Source organism: Pan paniscus, chromosome 2 (genome assembly GCF_029289425.2).
Source record: "Pan paniscus chromosome 2, NHGRI_mPanPan1-v2.0_pri, whole genome shotgun sequence".
In the NCBI taxonomy this organism is placed as follows: domain Eukaryota; kingdom Metazoa; phylum Chordata; class Mammalia; order Primates; family Hominidae; genus Pan; species Pan paniscus.
In genome coordinates, this window is record NC_085926.1 from 95,682,066 (window position 1) to 95,700,049 (window position 17,984).

The 17,984-nt window shown below is 34.3% G+C and overlaps 1 protein-coding gene across 16 annotated transcripts in view; it reads left to right on the top strand.

Annotated features, from left to right (window-relative positions):
- ARL6 (ADP ribosylation factor like GTPase 6) overlaps window positions 1-17,984 on the top strand; it is a 55,220-nt gene that overhangs the window by 19,803 nt on the left and 17,433 nt on the right. For all 16 annotated transcript variants that reach the window (XR_008955383.2, XR_008624786.3, XR_004670635.4 and 13 more), the window contains 4 exons: window positions 7,942-8,003; window positions 8,398-8,466; window positions 12,765-12,859; window positions 15,846-15,975. Coding sequence is in view for 11 of the 16 variants with exons in the window: in XM_057301839.2 (XP_057157822.1) it covers window positions 7,942-8,003; window positions 8,398-8,466; window positions 12,765-12,859; window positions 15,846-15,975 (356 nt within the window). In the remaining 5 variants the exon portion in view is untranslated. The remainder of the gene's footprint in view (window positions 1-7,941; window positions 8,004-8,397; window positions 8,467-12,764; window positions 12,860-15,845; window positions 15,976-17,984) is intronic.

The following is a 17,984-nucleotide window of genomic DNA, read 5'->3' on the forward strand; positions in this document are numbered from 1 at the left end:
CAGGTATTTTATTTTTCCATAGTTCAATCTCAGTAGGTTGAATGTGTCCGGCAATTTATCCACTTCTATGTTATCCAATTTGTTGGCATGTAGTTTTTCATAATAATCTCTAATAATCCCTTGTATTTCTGTGGTATCAGTTGTTATTTCTCATTCTTAAGTTCTAATTTCATTTATTTGGATCCTCTTTTTTTTTTTCCTAGTTTATCTAATGTCTTCTCAATTTTATAATTTCAAAAAGCCAACTTTTTGATTCTTTGATCTTTTGTATGTTTTTAGTCTCACTTTCATTTATTTTTGTTATGATCTTTATTTATTTCCTTCTATTAATTTTGGTTTAGATTTGTTCTTCCTTTTCTGGTTGTTCGAGGTGCATCATTGGGTTATTTGAAGGCTTGTTACTTTTTTTTTTTTTTTTTTTTTGAGATGGAGTTTCGCACTTGTCGCCCAGGCTGGAGTGCAATGGTGTGATCTCGGCTCACTACAACCTCTGCCTCCCGGGTTCGAGCGATTCTCCTGCCTCAGCCTCCCGAGTAGCTGGGATTATAGGCATGCACCACCATGCCCTGCTAATTTTGTATTTTTAGTAGAGATGGGGTTTCTCCATGTTGGTCAGGCTGGTCTCAAACTCCGACCTCTGGTGATCTGCCCACCTCAGCCTCCCAAAGTGCTGGAATTACAGGTGTGAGCCACCACGCCTGGCTGCTACTTTTTTGATGTATGTGTTTATTGCTATAAACTTCTTGGTTAGTACTGGTTTTGCAGTATCCATAGATTTTGGTATGTTGTATTTCCCTTTTCATTTAAGAATGTATTAGTCAGGGTTCTCTAGAGGGACAGAACTAATAGGATAGATATATATAAAGGGGAGTTTCTTAAGTGGTATTAACTCACACAGTCACAAGGCTCCACAATAGTCTGTCTGCAGGCTGAGGAGCAAGGAAGCCAGTCTGAGTCACAAAACTGAAGAACTTGGAGTCCGATGTTCAAGGACAGGAAGCATCCAGCATGGGAGAAAGACGTAGGCTGGGAGGCTAAGCCAGTTTACCTTTTCACATTTTTCTGCCTGCTTTATATATTCTGGCCGCACTGGCAGCTGATTAGATGGTACTCAGCCAGATTAAGGGTGGTCTGCCTTTCCCAGCCCACTGACTCAAATATTAATCTCCTTTGGCAGCACCCTCACAGACACACCCAGGATCAATACTTTGTATCACTCAATCCAATCAAGTTGACACTCAGTATTAACCATCACAAGTCCACCCCTTGTCAATACACATCTCCTGAGATCATACATAATGTTCAAATAAGGACAATAATAAGGTCATAATTATGCCTAACATAATACAACTATCCTTCGTACAACCGGAAATATACCAATCCCCAACCCAAATGCTATTACATAAAGTCAACAGTATTTAAATGCTGAAATGAAGTTAATAAATCTTATGTCACATGATAAAGGAAAAAGAAAATAAAATGAATATATTTTCATAGTACAAGTTTATATGTACACAAACATGTTTTTAACAAAAGGAGGAAATACTCATGGCAGTTACAGTCTTTGTTTCTGTAACTGGTCATGTGGTCACAGCTGGTATTGATGACTACCTTCTTCTACTACCTATTCTGTATTCCCTTTGCCTTCAGCAGGCACCTCAGCAGGTGCTGTTTTTTGTTTGTTTGTTTGTTTGTTTTTCCTGGTGGAGTGACCCAAACCTTCATTCCTGGAGGGTCTGGTCCATATGTAGTCCTGCCAGATTGGGCTGTTGTAGTTTCCCATTGACCTTAATCACAGGGCATGGTAATACAAAGAGATGCCCTAATGGATCTCCTATATTCCATACATACTCTTCCTTACCTCCGTTGTGGAGTGATAGTCTGATTTCATCTTGATAGTCCCGGATAGTCACCCCAGCCAACACTAACTCCCTTCTTAGCTTGTTGACTTAAAGGTAGGAGGAGCCTGTTCTCCAGATTACTGTTTATATAAATTAGAAAACTCGAGCAGTTCTTTTTGAGTGTAGTGCACCACCTCATGGATCACACTCTCAACCTTACCTCTGGGGCCCCCTCAGGATTTTAGTTATAGTTTAGTTATTCCGGGATTTTAGTTTAGAATCCCCCCGGGATTCTAGAAGCAGGCGGGGGTATTGAGGGTGACTCTTGAGGAGAATCAACATTATCTTGCCTGGCAACTGCCTCAGGGGAGGCCATCACTGTTGTCCCAGGCAGCGCAGGGTTTATCTCCTCAGACAAAGGTGGAAAGGCTGATGGCAGCATGGGTCGGGGAGGGGATGTTGCCACTACTGGGAATGGGGAAGCTGTTTCTTCTGGCAAAATGAGGTTCATCAGAGTTTACAAGCTTGGTGTCCCCAGCTTCATCAGGGTCCTCCCACACATCCCCATTCCAAGTTGCAGAGTCCCACTCTTTTCCAGTCGATGCCCTCACTTCAACAGTAGGTACCTGGCGAGGCTGTGCATGCACCTTTCATTGCAGGTCAGCAACTGATATAAGAGCTTGTGCCTGTTTTTCCACAATTTCAGCTCTTTCTCTACAGGAGATAAGACTCTCACTCAGGGCAGTCTTAGCAGCTTTGAGGCTCAGTATGTGCTTCTGAAGCTGGGAGTTACAATCCCTGAGTTCATAATTTTCTTTCATTACTTTGTCCAGTGAACTTAAGAGCAACCAACCAACTTCATTATGTTCCTTGGTTCTCCACATATAGTCAAAGGTGTTATGTATAGAGTCACTAAACTACTTACCGCTCACGAGCAGTGAATCAAGAGTGTCAAATGCATTTATTTTGCATAACTCTCTAAACAGTTCATGCCAAGGACTATCAGTGTTCTCCATACTATTAAAAGTAGAGTCCTTAGCATTTTGGGGTCTAATCATATTAAGCAGCCAACTCCAGAAACCCCAAAACCAATGAAAGAACTCCATCCTTAATATTCTGTTCCTCTAGAACCACTCCTGGTACCAAAATCTATATTAGTCAGGGTCCTCTAGAAGGACAGAACTAATAGGATAGATAGATATACATATAAAGGGGAGTTTATTAAGTAGTATTAACTCACGTGATCACAGAGTCCCACAATATACCATCTGCATGCTGAGGAGCAAGGAAACCGGTCCGAGTCCCAAAACTGAAGAACTTGAAGTCTGATGTTCAAGGGCAGGAAGCATCCAGCACGGTAGAAAGATGTAGGCTGGGAGGCTAAGCCAGCCTAGCCTTTTCAGGTTTTTTTTTTGCCTGCTTTATATATTCTGGCCACACTGGCAGCTGATTAGATTGTTCCCACCCAGATTAAGGTGATTGTTCCCAGCACAGTGACTCAAATGTTAATCTCCTTTAGCAGCACCCTCACAGACACACCCAGGATCAATACTTTGCATCCTTCAATCCAATCAAATTGACACTTAGTATTAACCATCACAAAGAACTTTTGAATTTCCTTCTTAATTTCTTCATTCACCCATTGAATATTAGGAAGCATGTTAATTTCCATGTGTTTTTATAGTTTCCAGAGTTCCTCTCGTTATTGATTTCTAGTTTTATTCCATTGTGGTTAGAAAAGATACTTGATATGATCTCTACCTTTTAAAATTTGTTGAGATTGGTTTTGTTGCCTAACATATGATCTATTTTAGAGAATGTTCCATTTGATGATGAAGATAATGTATATTCTGCAGCTGTTGGATGGAATGTTCCATAAATGTTTATTAGGTCCATTTGGTCTAGAGTTCAGTTTAACTTGGATTTCTTTTGTTGTTGATTTTTCTGTCTGAATGATCTGTCTATTACTGAGAATGGGGTGTTGAAGTCCTCTGCTGTTATTGTATTGCAGTCTTTCTCACCCTTTAGCTCTATTAATGTTTGGTTAATATATACGGTGTTCCCATGTTGGAGGCACATATATTTACAATTGTTATATTCTCATTCTGAATTTACTCCTTTTTCCTCATATAGTGATTTACTTTGTCTCTTTTTATAGTCTTTGACTTGTAATCTGTTTTATCTGATATGAGTATAGTTAATCTTGCTGTTTGTTGGTTTTCATTTACATGGAATGTCTTTATCCATTTTGTTTTCAGCCTGTGCGTATCTTCATAGATGAAATGAGTTTTTTGTGGAAAGCACATAGTTGGGTCTTATTTTTTTTTAATCCATTCAGCCACTCTGTGTCTTCTAATTGAAGAATGTAGTTCATTTACATTTAATACTATTACTGATAGGTAAGGACTTACTATTGCCATTTAGTTAATTTTTCTCTTGTTGTTTTGTAGCTCCTCTTTTCCTTTCTTCCTTTCTTAAGGGATATTACTTGTGCTAATCTTAGTACTGGATATTTGTTTTTGGTTTTCTGTGGGAGATAGTGAAGCCTAATTGCTTCTTGCTTCTACTTCATTTTGGTGATGTTACCCTTATTCTTTTTGTTTATTTATTTATTTATTTTTTTGAGACAGGGTCTGGCTCTGTCACCCAGGCTGGAGTGCAGTGGCACAATCTTGGCTCATTGCAACCTCCATTTCCCGGGTTCAAGTGATTCTGCTACCTCAGTCTCCTGAGTAGCTGGGATTACAGGCACGCGCCACCACACCCCACTACTTTTTTTGTATTTTTAGTAGAGACGAGGTTTCACCATGTTGGCCAGGCTGGTCTTGAACTCATAACCTGAGGTGACCTACCCGCCTTGCCCTCCCAAAGTGCTGGGATTACAGGCGTGAGCCTCCGTGCCTGGCCACCCTTATTCTTAAAATTTAAAACAATCTAAAATTGTTCAGTTGATAACTTGCATATTCATTTGATAACTGGCTTATTAAATTTCTCCCATTATAAACGAGCATAGATTTTTCTCTTCTTCAGCAGTGAATCCCAGATACCTAGAATAATGCTTGGCACTTTGGATGAGTAGATTGATGGATGATTTTTTAATATTTAGTTTTGGCCAGGGGATTATGATTGATACCACCAAGGATATCATTTTTATCAGACTTAATGAAACTAACCAAATAGGATCTCTCTCAGAAATCTTAATCTGTTCCTGTTTATGTTGGTTTATCCTTGAACTGTCTCAGAATGTTTTGTTCCACTAAGGCAATATGATAACCACAGGAGATTTGTTCCAGGACACACATTCCCACCCACCCCCTTCCACCCTCCTACCTATATAAAATGGTATAGTATTTGCATATAACTTATGCACATCCTCCTGTATACCTTAAATCATCTCTAGATTACTAATAATACTTTAATACAATGTAAATACTATGTAAATAGTGTTTATTGTATTTATACATTTGTAATATTTTTATTGTTAAATAGTAATCTTTTTTAAATTATTATTTTCAATTCATGTTGGCTAAATCTGTGGATTTAGAAGCTATAGATACAGAGGGCTGACTGTAATTCCTATACTCTTTGTTTACTTTGTGCCATTCCCTGTCCAATTTTCAGAATAACCAAATGTATTTGTCCTTGGATAGAGCAGAGGGAGATTGATATTGTAAACTATCTTTTGGAATATGTTGGAGGAAAATGAGTTCCACTTCAGTCTGGAAGCAATTGCTCACATATCTTGTTCTACCCTGATTAATTTGTGAAGTTTCTTTTTTTTCCTGATTACTTTCTGCTAGAACTTTTGAAGTGATGGAAAGAAAAGAAAATTTATGAATTTTATTCCTACAAGTAAAATAGCAAGTTTCTCTGGAAATAAAAAAGAGTTTGTGAAGAAGTTAGGTGATCATGGGGACGCTAGGGAAATGTTCTAATTATAATTCAGTGAAGACAGGGTTGCTATTTTAATATACATTTTTTGAGACTTCTTTAAACTTTAGCTTCCTATTTTGTTATTGGTGTCTTTTTCCTCATAGTAGTAGCTGATGATTTTTTCACATGATTGGCACATTTAAAGCCCTTAAAATCAAAATAATGAAGTTGGGGGAACATTAAAACTTAGGAAACTTCTTATTGCAAAGGTTGTTCTGAAATGAAGGAAACCCAAGGTATGAGGCAGGAATCTTAGTGGCAGGAAATGAATTTTGTCTTACATAAACAAAAATATATTTTTGGAAAAATACTAGATCAGATCTTGGAATGGATAGAAGGAAAAGGAAAAAGCTAAGTAAACAAACTTCAGAAAGGCAAAACAAGGGCAGCTCTGGAGGGCCTTTCTACTAGTGCATTACCGTGCTATTAAAGTGACCAAGCTCCAGTGAATTTTGAGCTTCTGTCTTTCCTTGAATTTAAATTTCCCGGAAGTAGACTACCAGAGTGAATGTAATAGTGTGAGGCAAAATTTTCCCCTCTAATACTGTTTTTTTATAAAAGCAACAAGATGAACTGAAGGGAAGTTTTTTTTAAAGTTATAGTGACAATATGGGAAGAATTGGGGAAGAGACTGAAATCAGTGAGCATGTAATTATAATAATATCAGACATTTGTTGAGCATTTACTGTGTTGACTATTTTACATCCATTAACTTATTTACTTATCATGATAAGTTTATGAGTAAAGGATAATAATAATATATTTCACATTTGAGAAAACCAGGCTTAGAAAAATTAAGTAACTTGTTCAAGGTAGCAGAGGCAAGTAAGAGCAATTAGGAGGCTGGTACAGTAATTCAAAGCAAGAAATGATAAGGGTCTGAACTAAGTTAGTGAGATAGAACCAAAAAGCTTAGAGAATGATTACATAAAGAATGTAAAAAAAGGGAGGAGTCAATAATAATTTCTAGGCATCTGGATCAGAAAGTAGATATATTTTTATTCAAACAGAGGAATAGTTTTTCTGATGAAAGTGCTAGGAGGCATTTAACAAGTTAGATTGCTAGTATAATACATTTTAATTGTCAGTGGGATTTGTCAACATGTCTCCTGCTGTACTCTAGCCCCCTTTCAATCTCTTCTCCACGCAGAATTCCCTACCATTGCCTTCAAGCCCTTACCTCAACATATCACTCTTTATCTTACCCGATGCACTTGAGACATTTAGGCTTTCTGCATTTCCTCAGTGGCAAGTTCCTTCCTTCCTCAGAATCATTGCACTGACAGATTTCTCTGACTGGACTGTTCTTTGTCAATAACTTGTCATGGTTCTTCCCCTCCTGTCATTCACTCCTGGGTCAGATGGCCCCTCCTCAGAGAGACCATTCCTGAGCACTTTTCTTCCATGCCACCTTCCAGCCCCTTTCTGTTGCCTCCCACCCGCAAAACATTTATTTTTGCACTTATCTCTGCTCAAAATTGTGTTCTATTTACATCTTCTAGCTTGTAAACTCCATAAAGGCAGGAACCATCTACACATGAGGGCAGTCTGGAACATATACAAACTCAAGTATGTGTTGAAAGATTAGAAAGTATGCCAGGCGCGGTGGCTCACTCCTGTAATCCCAGCACTTTGGGAGCCCAGGGCGGGCAGATCACAAGGTTAGGAGATTGAGACCATCCTGGCTAACACGGTGAAACCCTGTCTCCACTAAAAATACAAAAAATTAGCCAGGCATGGTGGCGGGCGCCTGTAGTCCCAGCTACTCGGGAGGCTGAGGCAGGAGAATGGTGTGAAGCCGGGAGGTGGAGCTTGCAGTGAGCCGAGATTGTGCCACTGCTCTCCAGCCTGGGTGACAGAGTGAGACTCTATCTCAAAAAAAAAAAACCACTTATTAAACCACTTATAAAACAAACGCTTATGTCCTTGGTAGCATGCCACAAGCCACAAATGTGAATTAATATTATGCAGATTCATAATTAGTAAACCTTAAACTTCTATAAAGAATTCACACAGAGTGATCCTATTGAAAAAATTATATAACTTTGTTAAATCCTATCATCTCCTTAGTGACAGATTTTAGAAACTGAAAATCTGGATACTTTAACTTGAGGAAAACTCATCTCTGGTAATTGTAAATTTCTGAACTTTGTCTTTTCTCTTAAAGGCTCAATCTCAAAATATCCTTCCAACAATAGGATTCAGCATAGAGAAATTCAAATCATCCAGGTAATCCACTTTATCCCTTAACAAAAAAGTTGCTAGTGAAAAATAACAATATTAGGTCTACCTGGTCATTCTTCCTACCCTTAGATAAAGTAATTTGTTGTTTCAGAATCTCATAGGTATTAAAGTGTTTCTAACCACTATGGCTGGTTTATTTTTCAGAATTTAGAGTTTAGACAAACTCTGATAACTTCACTAGCAAAGAAGTTTTTTATGTTATTTATTGCAAAATTGTGTTTATATTAATACATTTATTTCATAGAACTTTTACTTATAAATTGGCACATGTTGAATATTGCATATGAAGGGTAATTTCTTTGATTGTAAATAATTTAAAATTTTAAGTAAAAGTTATGCTTTAGTTTATAATGTAGTCATGCTTTGCTTCTTTTTGTAGTTTGTCATTTACAGTGTTTGACATGTCAGGTCAAGGAAGATACAGAAATCTCTGGGAACACTATTATAAGTAAGTACATCTGTGAATGTTGCTTAACTAGATGGTTTTTACTAATAATAATGATTAGAAATCCAAAGAATTATATGGCTAGGTTGTTTGGCTTTTTTTTTCATGTAATTTATGAACATTTCCTAATTTAAAAAATATGTAATGAGACTCAACATTGTTTGTCAAATGTTTCAGGTCCTTCATGACTTCGGGCCTTTGCACGTACTATTCTCTCTGTTTTTAATGCCCCATTCTATCCTACTTCACTTCAGTTTAAGGTTAACATATTCCTGCTTTAAAAGTCCTTTCCTCTGAAGTTTCACTGTTCTGCCCAGTTATTTTGTCCTTATTGTTCACCTGGCACTTTGTCCATTTCTATCTCTCTAATCATACTTACCATGTCTTGAAGTTATGCACCATAGCCGCCTCCCTAGTGGAAGTGTGAACTCCTCAAGGGAAGGGACTATTTATTATTCATATTATTTTTTCAAGACCTAGTATGATGCTCAGCATATAGGCCAGTAAATATTATTGACTAAATTTAGTTAAAAATAACAGTGTTGCCTAACAGTTGATCCATTGTTCTATGAATAATTTGAAACAAGCCATTTTTCAGCATATGCAAGTCAAGTGCTCACTAATTTACACTTGGTCCTTCATGTCCTTGGGTTCTGCATTCCTGGATTAAACCAATTGTAGATCAAAAATATTTGGGGGGAAAGATGCCATAAAGTTCCAAAAAGCAAAACTTAAATTGCCGTGCACAAACTACTGTATTGAAAGCATATAAATGAGGTCATGTGTAGGCATTGTATTACGTATTATAAGTAATCTAGGGTGATTTAAAGAATATGGAAGAATTTGCATATGTTATAAGCAAATACTAAGCCATTTTATATAAGAGACTTGAGCATCTGCAGATTTTGGTATTTGAAGGGGATCCTGGAACCAATCCCTCGCCAATTCGGAGGGATGACGATACTTCAGACTAATAGCTGTCAAGTTACTAGGACCCAAATGTGTTATACCTTCTGGAGATTTGCATATGGTATTAAAATAAATTCATTAGCTTCTAATATTGTTAGGACTTCATTTAAGAGCAATGTAATTCACTTTTAGAGTCTGAAACTTAAAAACACTATCTCTTAACTAAACTCTCTTTTGTCGTTATGAACTGCTGCCTTGAAATGGTATGTGATATTTACTAGATAAGATTTAGATTTAGATTAACTCTTTCCTAATAATGTGAGACCAAACATTAAATGGTATATATTTGGGATATGAACCAGAGGAAATTTATTCAAATTTTTTTTTCAATGAGTCCTTCAATAAATTGAAGGCCTATTTAAATCGTAGGTCCAGAAGACTTCTGAGAGAGAGGGAAAAGAGAGTGCTTCAGATTCGAGGGTTAGTTTGGAAAAGGAAAAGTGGCATGTTTGTGGTATTCTGCATTAAATTCCTTGGGGAGATGCATTTTATGTGTTTCTTATTTGTTTGTGTGTTTAGGAAACCTGAGTTTTCAGTACAGGATTTTTTAAATTCCTCCTCCAATTAGTTGATAAATAATTCCTTTTAAAAATGTATTTAGCTACTTTAAAAATACTTTAATTTTAATTACAAAAATATATATAGAGAGAAAATAGTAGGAAAGTAAGCTTTGTTTTTATTTGATTTTAACTCCTTTTTTCTTTGTACTGTTTTTGGATGAAATTTATGAATTCTAGAATAGAGTGGTTACATTGTAGATTGAATGGAGAATATGATTACTATTGAAAAATCAACAATAAAAGTAAATTTACTTTCCCTATTTTCGTACTTTTCTAACTGTGAAACAAAACAAGTACATTTTGATCTATTAGACTGAAAAAGGTTACAAAGATTAATAAAGTATGCTCTTGTCAAAGTGAGCCACTCCTGTGAGAATGTAATATCTTTTTCAGGGTATTTTATTGATATCTGTTAAAATGAAAAATGTTTATAAACTCCAGCAAGCATTTTTACTTTTAGAAAAGTATTCTATGACCAGGGCTTATGGTCAAAAAAATATACATAGAAGGTTGTATGTTAGCATTATTTATAACATTTTTATATCAATTATGTAAAAATGTTACTATAAATATTTATCTTTGCTATATATATAACCATAGTAGTAAAAAAAAAATCAAGGAAATTTACATTTGCTATAAATATGTACTTACTATGTATAGAAAGAAGAAAGTTCTTAGTGGATTATGCACCAAACCATTAGTAGCATTTATTTTTGGAATAGTAGGATTATAAGGGAAGTTTACTTTCTTTTATTTTTCTTTTCTTTTTTTTTTCACATCCTGTTTGGTGAAGAGAGACATTTACTTTCTCATCTATATGATGCCATAATGTTAAATATTATATAATTTTTACATACTATTTTTACAATATAAAAAGGTAATAGCATGCAAAAATATAAGGAGTACACATTTTTTTAAATTTGGAAAATATAGAAGAGAATATTGAAAACATGTTTCCCATAAATCTCACTATTCATAAATTCACCATTGTCAATCTTTTTGGTATCTTTCTCCTCCTTTTGAAATATATAACATATACTTTATATAACTAAGGAAAAAGGAACCATCTAAATTATGTACCATGTATAATTTTGTATCTTGCTTTTTTCAGTTAACATTATGTGGTAAGGGTAAATCAGGAAAAACATGCAATGAATATAACTAACAGCTGCCTAATATTTTTTCACACAGCTTTGCCAAAATTTCTTTAACCATTTCTCTACTCTAGGACATGAAGGCTATTCTCAGTTTTTGAAAATTGTAAACAGTCCTTCAGTCAAAATCTTGTATAAATCTTAGCCCCAGTTCATGATTCCTTAGAATGAATTTCAGAAATAAAATCACTGGCTCAAAGTGATTGAACGTTTTTATAGATCTTGATAGGTACTTCTGATTGTTCTGGTTTCTATATATACTGGTAATGTATGTCTGTGATAATCAGCATTATCCTTTTTTAATGATAGGAGAAAATGGTATATAAAAAGTTTTATTTTGTATACCATTTGATTATTAATCACATTGCAGTTTAAATACTTAATTTATGACTAAGTGATTCGCAAAAAAAAGTACAGATGTCCAATAAATATATGAAAAGATATTGAACCTCATTGGCAATTAATGAACTAGATCAAGATAATATGCTGTTAGAATGGCAATTATTGAAAAGAATGATGATAATGATAATAGCCAGTGCTGGCAAAGGAGTGAGAAAAGTACTGAGTCATGTAAATTGATATGGCATTTCTGGAGGACAGTTTGGAAATGTTTTTCTAAAACTTTAAATTATGTATGTAGTCTTAGAAATGTTACTCCCAACATTAATGTTGGGAGTAAATGTTACTCCTAACATTTCTAATAAATCTTAAAGCATCAGAACTTTTTTTAAAAGAAAGGTATGTAGGAGGATATTTGCCTTAAAGTTTTTCATAGTGATGAAAATTGGAAATAACCTAAAAGTCCAGCAACAAATGTTTGATACAGTATTTGATGACACATCCATGCAGTGCAATAGTTTAGAACCATTAAAAGAAGATAGTGCAGAGGAATAATCAATAATTTTTCAAGTGCCTATGTGATCCATGGGTGAATCCTTAACTAGTTCAATCACTGGCTATCAGCTTTTTAAAAATCAAATAGAATAAAATAAAAGCTATTTGTAAGTATTTTCTCAGAAGACTTTCACTTAAAATACATCTATATATACCTATGTGTCTACTGTATCTTAATGCAAAATATATTTCTCACTATGGTTTATGGTAAAAATAATTTATAAAAGTAGTAGTAAAACCATAGTAGTAAAAAAAAAAAAATCAAGGAAATTTACATATGTATTGCAAAGGCAAGGTGTAATACAGGATTCCATTTTAAATACATATATAGTTTATTCATACGTAATATACACAAAGTGTAGCTTTATACCAAAATATTAATAATTATTGCATCGGTGTAATAGGGTTATGGTATTTTAACTCATTTTCTCATATTCTGATATTTTAATGAAAAAATTACTCATAATTTTTTAAAATTATGAAATAGCAAGTCATTAAATTTACTTTATTATCCAAATGAAAAGGTATTTTACATGAAATATGACTAATGATTAATATATTTATCAGTCATATAAACTAATAAGAAACAACACCAAAAATTCTAATGATATATGGACATAGGACATAAGGAGATAATACTTAGGTTAGGAAATGCCCATGGATAATAAACATGGAAAAATTTATAAGTAAAGCTTTAATTTTTCTTTTTCTTTACATTACACAGAGAAGGCCAAGCTATTATTTTTGTCATTGATAGTAGTGATAGATTAAGAATGGTTGTGGCCAAAGAAGAACTCGATACTCTTCTGAATCATCCAGGTATGTGTGTGTCTTTCAGTCTGTATCTGTTCTTTGGGGTTCATTTATGTGTAATGTTTTGTTCTTTGGGTATTGCTTATACTATGTAATTATCTTTCATTTAAAATTTTTGAATTTAAAACATATATGTTATACAAAATTTATATTTTATGTACATCACCATATTTTGTAAATTTTGCATGTAATGTAAATGTAAAGCATTTTGCATTGTTTTTGGGGTGTCTAACATTTATTTCCTCAAAAATAAAAATTCCCTTTTTTCTGATTACATAAATAATTTGTACCAAAGCAAAAAAAAAAAAAAAATCAGATGGAAAAATAAAATAAAGATCTGTGTATTTCAACACCCATTAAAATTATTTGTTACCATATTTTCATGCATTTCTCTATGTGTATCTGAGTTTGTGTGTGTTTAATTACAGCATTTCTTACATATTTATTCATATCTATATCTATATCTATATCTATATCTATATCTATATCTATATCTATATCTATATCTCCCAAAAATATCTGTAGGGTTGAGGACTGTGGGGACTATCATTGTTATTTACCAAAATGGAATCATATTCTTTACACTCTTCTGCATGTTTCTATTCTCAGTTAACACTTAAAGATGGATATCCTTCCAAATCAAATTATATATAATTATGTAGTTATTCTTTTTAATGATGCCTAACATGGTTTACTATGAATGTACCACAGTTTATTTAATCATTCACCTGTTGATGTATACTTTCCTCCCGCCCAAGCCCCCACTACAAACAGTGCTCCAGTAAGTATTGTGGAACTCTGCATTTCTAGCCTTCCTCATGCCAAAAAAATTTAAATAGTGCTTGTGCTAGGACTTTCAGAAAAGGATGGTGGTTTAAGAGAACTGTGGATTTGTTAAAAATGAAATGGAAATAGTGTGGGGCTTTCTAATAAATGTTACTGCTTAACCACAATGTCTTTGGTATTTTTAACAGATGACCTCAAGCTTACTGAAATTTTTGAAAAAAAATTATCCGCCCTGTACATTTTATTTGACTTTTTAATGTTAAAAACTTAACAGTCTTGGCTGGGCGTGGTGGCTCAGGCCTGTAATCCCAGCACTTTGGGAGGGATTACAGGCGGGTGGATCACTTGAGGTCAGGAGTTCGAGACCAGCCTGGCCAACATGGTGAAACCCCGACTCTACTAAAAATACAGAAATTAGCCAGGCATGTGCACTTGTAATCCCATATGCTCAGGAGGCTGAAGCAGGAGAATTGCCTGAACCTGGAAGGTGGAGGTTGCAGTGAACTGAGATAGCACCACTGCGGGCAACGGAGGAGACTCTGTCTCAAAAAAAAAAAAAAAAAAAAAACTTAGCAGTCTTGTATCTAGATTGAGAATGCATTTTTGATTATGTCTTCCTTTCATATTAATCTTTCCAGTTTTTCTCTAAAAAGTGTTGCAGTGTTGAGCAGTAAAATGAAATAGTTCCTACAAAATATACTTCAAACAATGGGGATTTTGATTTCCTCAACTGAAGCCTTGTTTATGGATCTTAATGTACTACTTCCTTTATTTCATGGGATAGATTCCCAAGGGAGGGATTTCTCAGCTGAAGTGTATATGAACTTTTTAAAAAAATTGATGGCCATAAAAAATCTTTGAATAGCAAAATGTACTGTGAACAGATAAAGACAATGACAGGCAAGGGAAAATATTTGCAACTCATATCATAGCTACAGGGATATTTCTATACTACTTGTGTTTCTAAAAATCAGTAAGAATATAAAAGCTTAATAGAAAATGGGGAAAAGACATATCAGATAAGTCAACAAAAACATAAATTTAAACATCTTTTGAATATATGGAAAGATTCTTGGCCTTTCTATTACCTATGATATGGAAAATATCAAGAAGTTTCATAGCAGTCTTTTGGCTAGGGGAGTGGAAACACTCATTCTTATACGTGGTTGTTGAAGTGTAAATTGATATAATTTTTAAGAGAAAGCAGTTTGGTAATCACTGTCTATCAAAAGAGAAATTTACGTCCTTTGACCCAACAATTCCACATCTTAAATTTATCCTAAGGACATACTGGCCGGTGTACAAAATTACCTATATACACATTTATTCACTACAGGATTGTTCATAGTTGTAAAGATTGGTAACAGGTATCTCAGTTGGGTTCTGGTTAAATAATAGTACATAGTACTAAAAGAAGAAATATTCCAGAACTGTTAAAATAATGAAGAAGCTGCTCTATATGTACTGATATGGGATCAGATCCAAGATATGTAAATAAATGAAAAGTTAAAGGTATAAAGTAATGAGGTTGGCCTGCTATATGAAAATAATATATAATAATTATGTTTGCAAATACATAAAATATTTCTATGAAGATGCCAAGACACTGATGTTATGGGTTGCCTTTTCTACAGAGACCATTGTCCTAGGACAAAGTTAGGAAGGAGATTCTTTTACTGTATGCCATTTTGTATCTTCTGAATTTTGAACTATTTAAATGTATTGTCTATTCAAAAAAATGAAAAATGTTTCCAAAATCATGACAAGGTAAAAATATCTTTAAAAAATCTAGCTTGTTACTTATGATATTGTGACTAAAAACTTAAATAAGTTCCCAGTTTATTTTCCTTCTACTTCTACTTGAAGTTTGCCTCCTTTCTGTTCACAATTAAAAAGGAAACAAAATATTTAATGCTTTTTTGTAGGTACTTCTCTGTAATGCTTATTGAGCTCCAGTCCCACCTCACCCATCTTTGGTTAAAGCTCCTAACCAGAGGGCAGATGGTCCTAGGAAGTATTTTTAAAATTTTGTTACTGCTCAAATACATGCCTAACAGTGTGACAGTATGTGTCTTTAAATGTTTCTGTGTGTGTGATATGAAAAAAGATAATTGAAAAAAAATTTCATGGGTTTCAGTACTAAAGATTTGCTGCAAAATGACCTAAAAAGCTGGAAGTGTGATGATAATCTTATTTTCTCTTTTAGATATTAAACACCGTCGAATTCCAATCTTATTCTTTGCAAATAAAATGGATCTTAGAGATGCAGTGACATCTGTAAAAGTGTCTCAGTTGCTGTGTTTAGAGAACATCAAAGATAAACCCTGGCATATTTGGTAAAGTTTTATATTTACTTTTCACTGTAGCTTTCTGAAAAATATACAAGCTTCAGAGTTGTTTCTTCTGATCTCATTTTTTAAAAATAAGTGATCAAACATGGTGGCATATAAGCTAAGGATTTTGTTATGTAGAATTGTGGCATTGTAGGTTTTTACAAATATATTACTGTTAAAAACCTTTTTCAAATTTTTGGGGGGATAGGAAAATATAAACAACTCTTATAATGGAATAACTTAAAAGCTCACTTACTTACTGACTTCAGCTACACTGATTTCCTTCTGCACATGGAGTCAGCCAAGCACAGTCCCATCTAAGAGCATGTGCACTTGTATCCCCCTCCTTTGAATCATTTTCCAAAATAATTTTCCTGGCTTTCTAGAGTCACTATTACCATGTGACTGCTTTTTTTTTTGTTTATAGTCTGTCTGCCTATACAGGTGTGTTAGCTCCCTGACAGCTGGGGTTTTGTCAGTTTTCTTCACTTTAATAACCCCTACAATAGTCATAGTGCCTGGTATGTAATAGGTACACAATACATATTTGTTAAAATGAATAAATGGAAATGGAAATCCTAATAAGGTTGAACTCTTAAGTAATTAATGTTGAAATTGTTATGCATTGTTTGTTTGGAAAACAGTTTCTTATTTAACTCCATTGTGCCTTTCTATCAAAATATTCTAATAAGGATAAACAGAGATTATACATTAGATAGTATTTTAGTGCCTACGACTACCATCTTAAACTCCCTTCTACCCACCCACCTACCTCTCTCTGCTGTAAGAGGTCCTTTCCATGCCAGAGTTTCCCCCTTTTTATAAGAAGGTATCTGTGGGGAAGATTGGAAACAGAAGCAGAGAGATCCACTGCCACAAGAAGGGTGAACTAGAATATGAAGCAAGGAGGTCATAGAGTTCAGAAAACAACTTTAGGAACTAGTTTTGGCACTGAAAGAGTAATAGTAAAGACCTTAGGAAAGCTCTTGACACTTTCCAGTATTCAGAGCCTCCAGCACCTCTTCCCAGGAGCTAAACCCTGCATATCCCAAGTAAAACCTTCCTTACTCTAGGATCAGAGGAAAAGTCAGTGTCTAATAAATGATTCTTGAGTTGGAATTTGGGTCCTGTGGTATTTGATAGGTAAAGAATGGTGGGATTTTGGATAAGGAAACATCTTGAGCTAGAGCCTTTATATTTCTCTAAATCATACCTAAATTGATTACTTCTAAAATAGAATAATTTTTAATTTCTGTGTTGTATTAAGTATTGTGACTGCTTGATAGAAAGTGTACGTTTAAAAACATGGATCTAATTATTAAATAACCATCTTTTCTACTTAAAATAATTAACCATTACATTTTAACAGATTTATTTATTCAATTGTGACATCTCAGTATTTCTCTGTGAGAAAAAAAGTAATATCCTGATGCTTATAAGGATGTAGGATGTTATTTTGCCAGTTGCTAGATTTTCTGGATAACTTCTATAAGAAAGCAAAGTGTTTCTTTTAAACATGTGTATAATTGTGACTTCTCCTTAATTCAAATTGGACCTCTTCTCACTAGGTTCAAATTAGTATCTCATTTATTTGTTTTGTTCTTTATTCTTGGCAATATTTTTAAAAGCATGTATAAAATTGAAAATATATTTATCCTTTTTCTATTTTAAATATAAAGGTAATGCTCTCAGTGATACAGAGATAAAATATTATCTGTCTCCTGCCTTGGGTACAAGTAAATTTACTGAGCAATGAAGAGAAGATCCTAGAGAAGTATAGTCTGATAAATTAAAGAAAAATTTTATGTTTTATGTTTGACCATTGTAGTAAACATATAGTCAGCTCTGATTTTCAGGGTCTGATTGTATTATTCTCCTTCAGATGCGTTCTTTGACTCAATCCCTGGCATCATGATTGTGTGTGTGTGTGTGTGTGTATGTGTGTGTGTGCATGTTGTGTGTATGTATACTTGTTTACCATCTTGTGGGAGAGACAAATAATAAGCAAATAA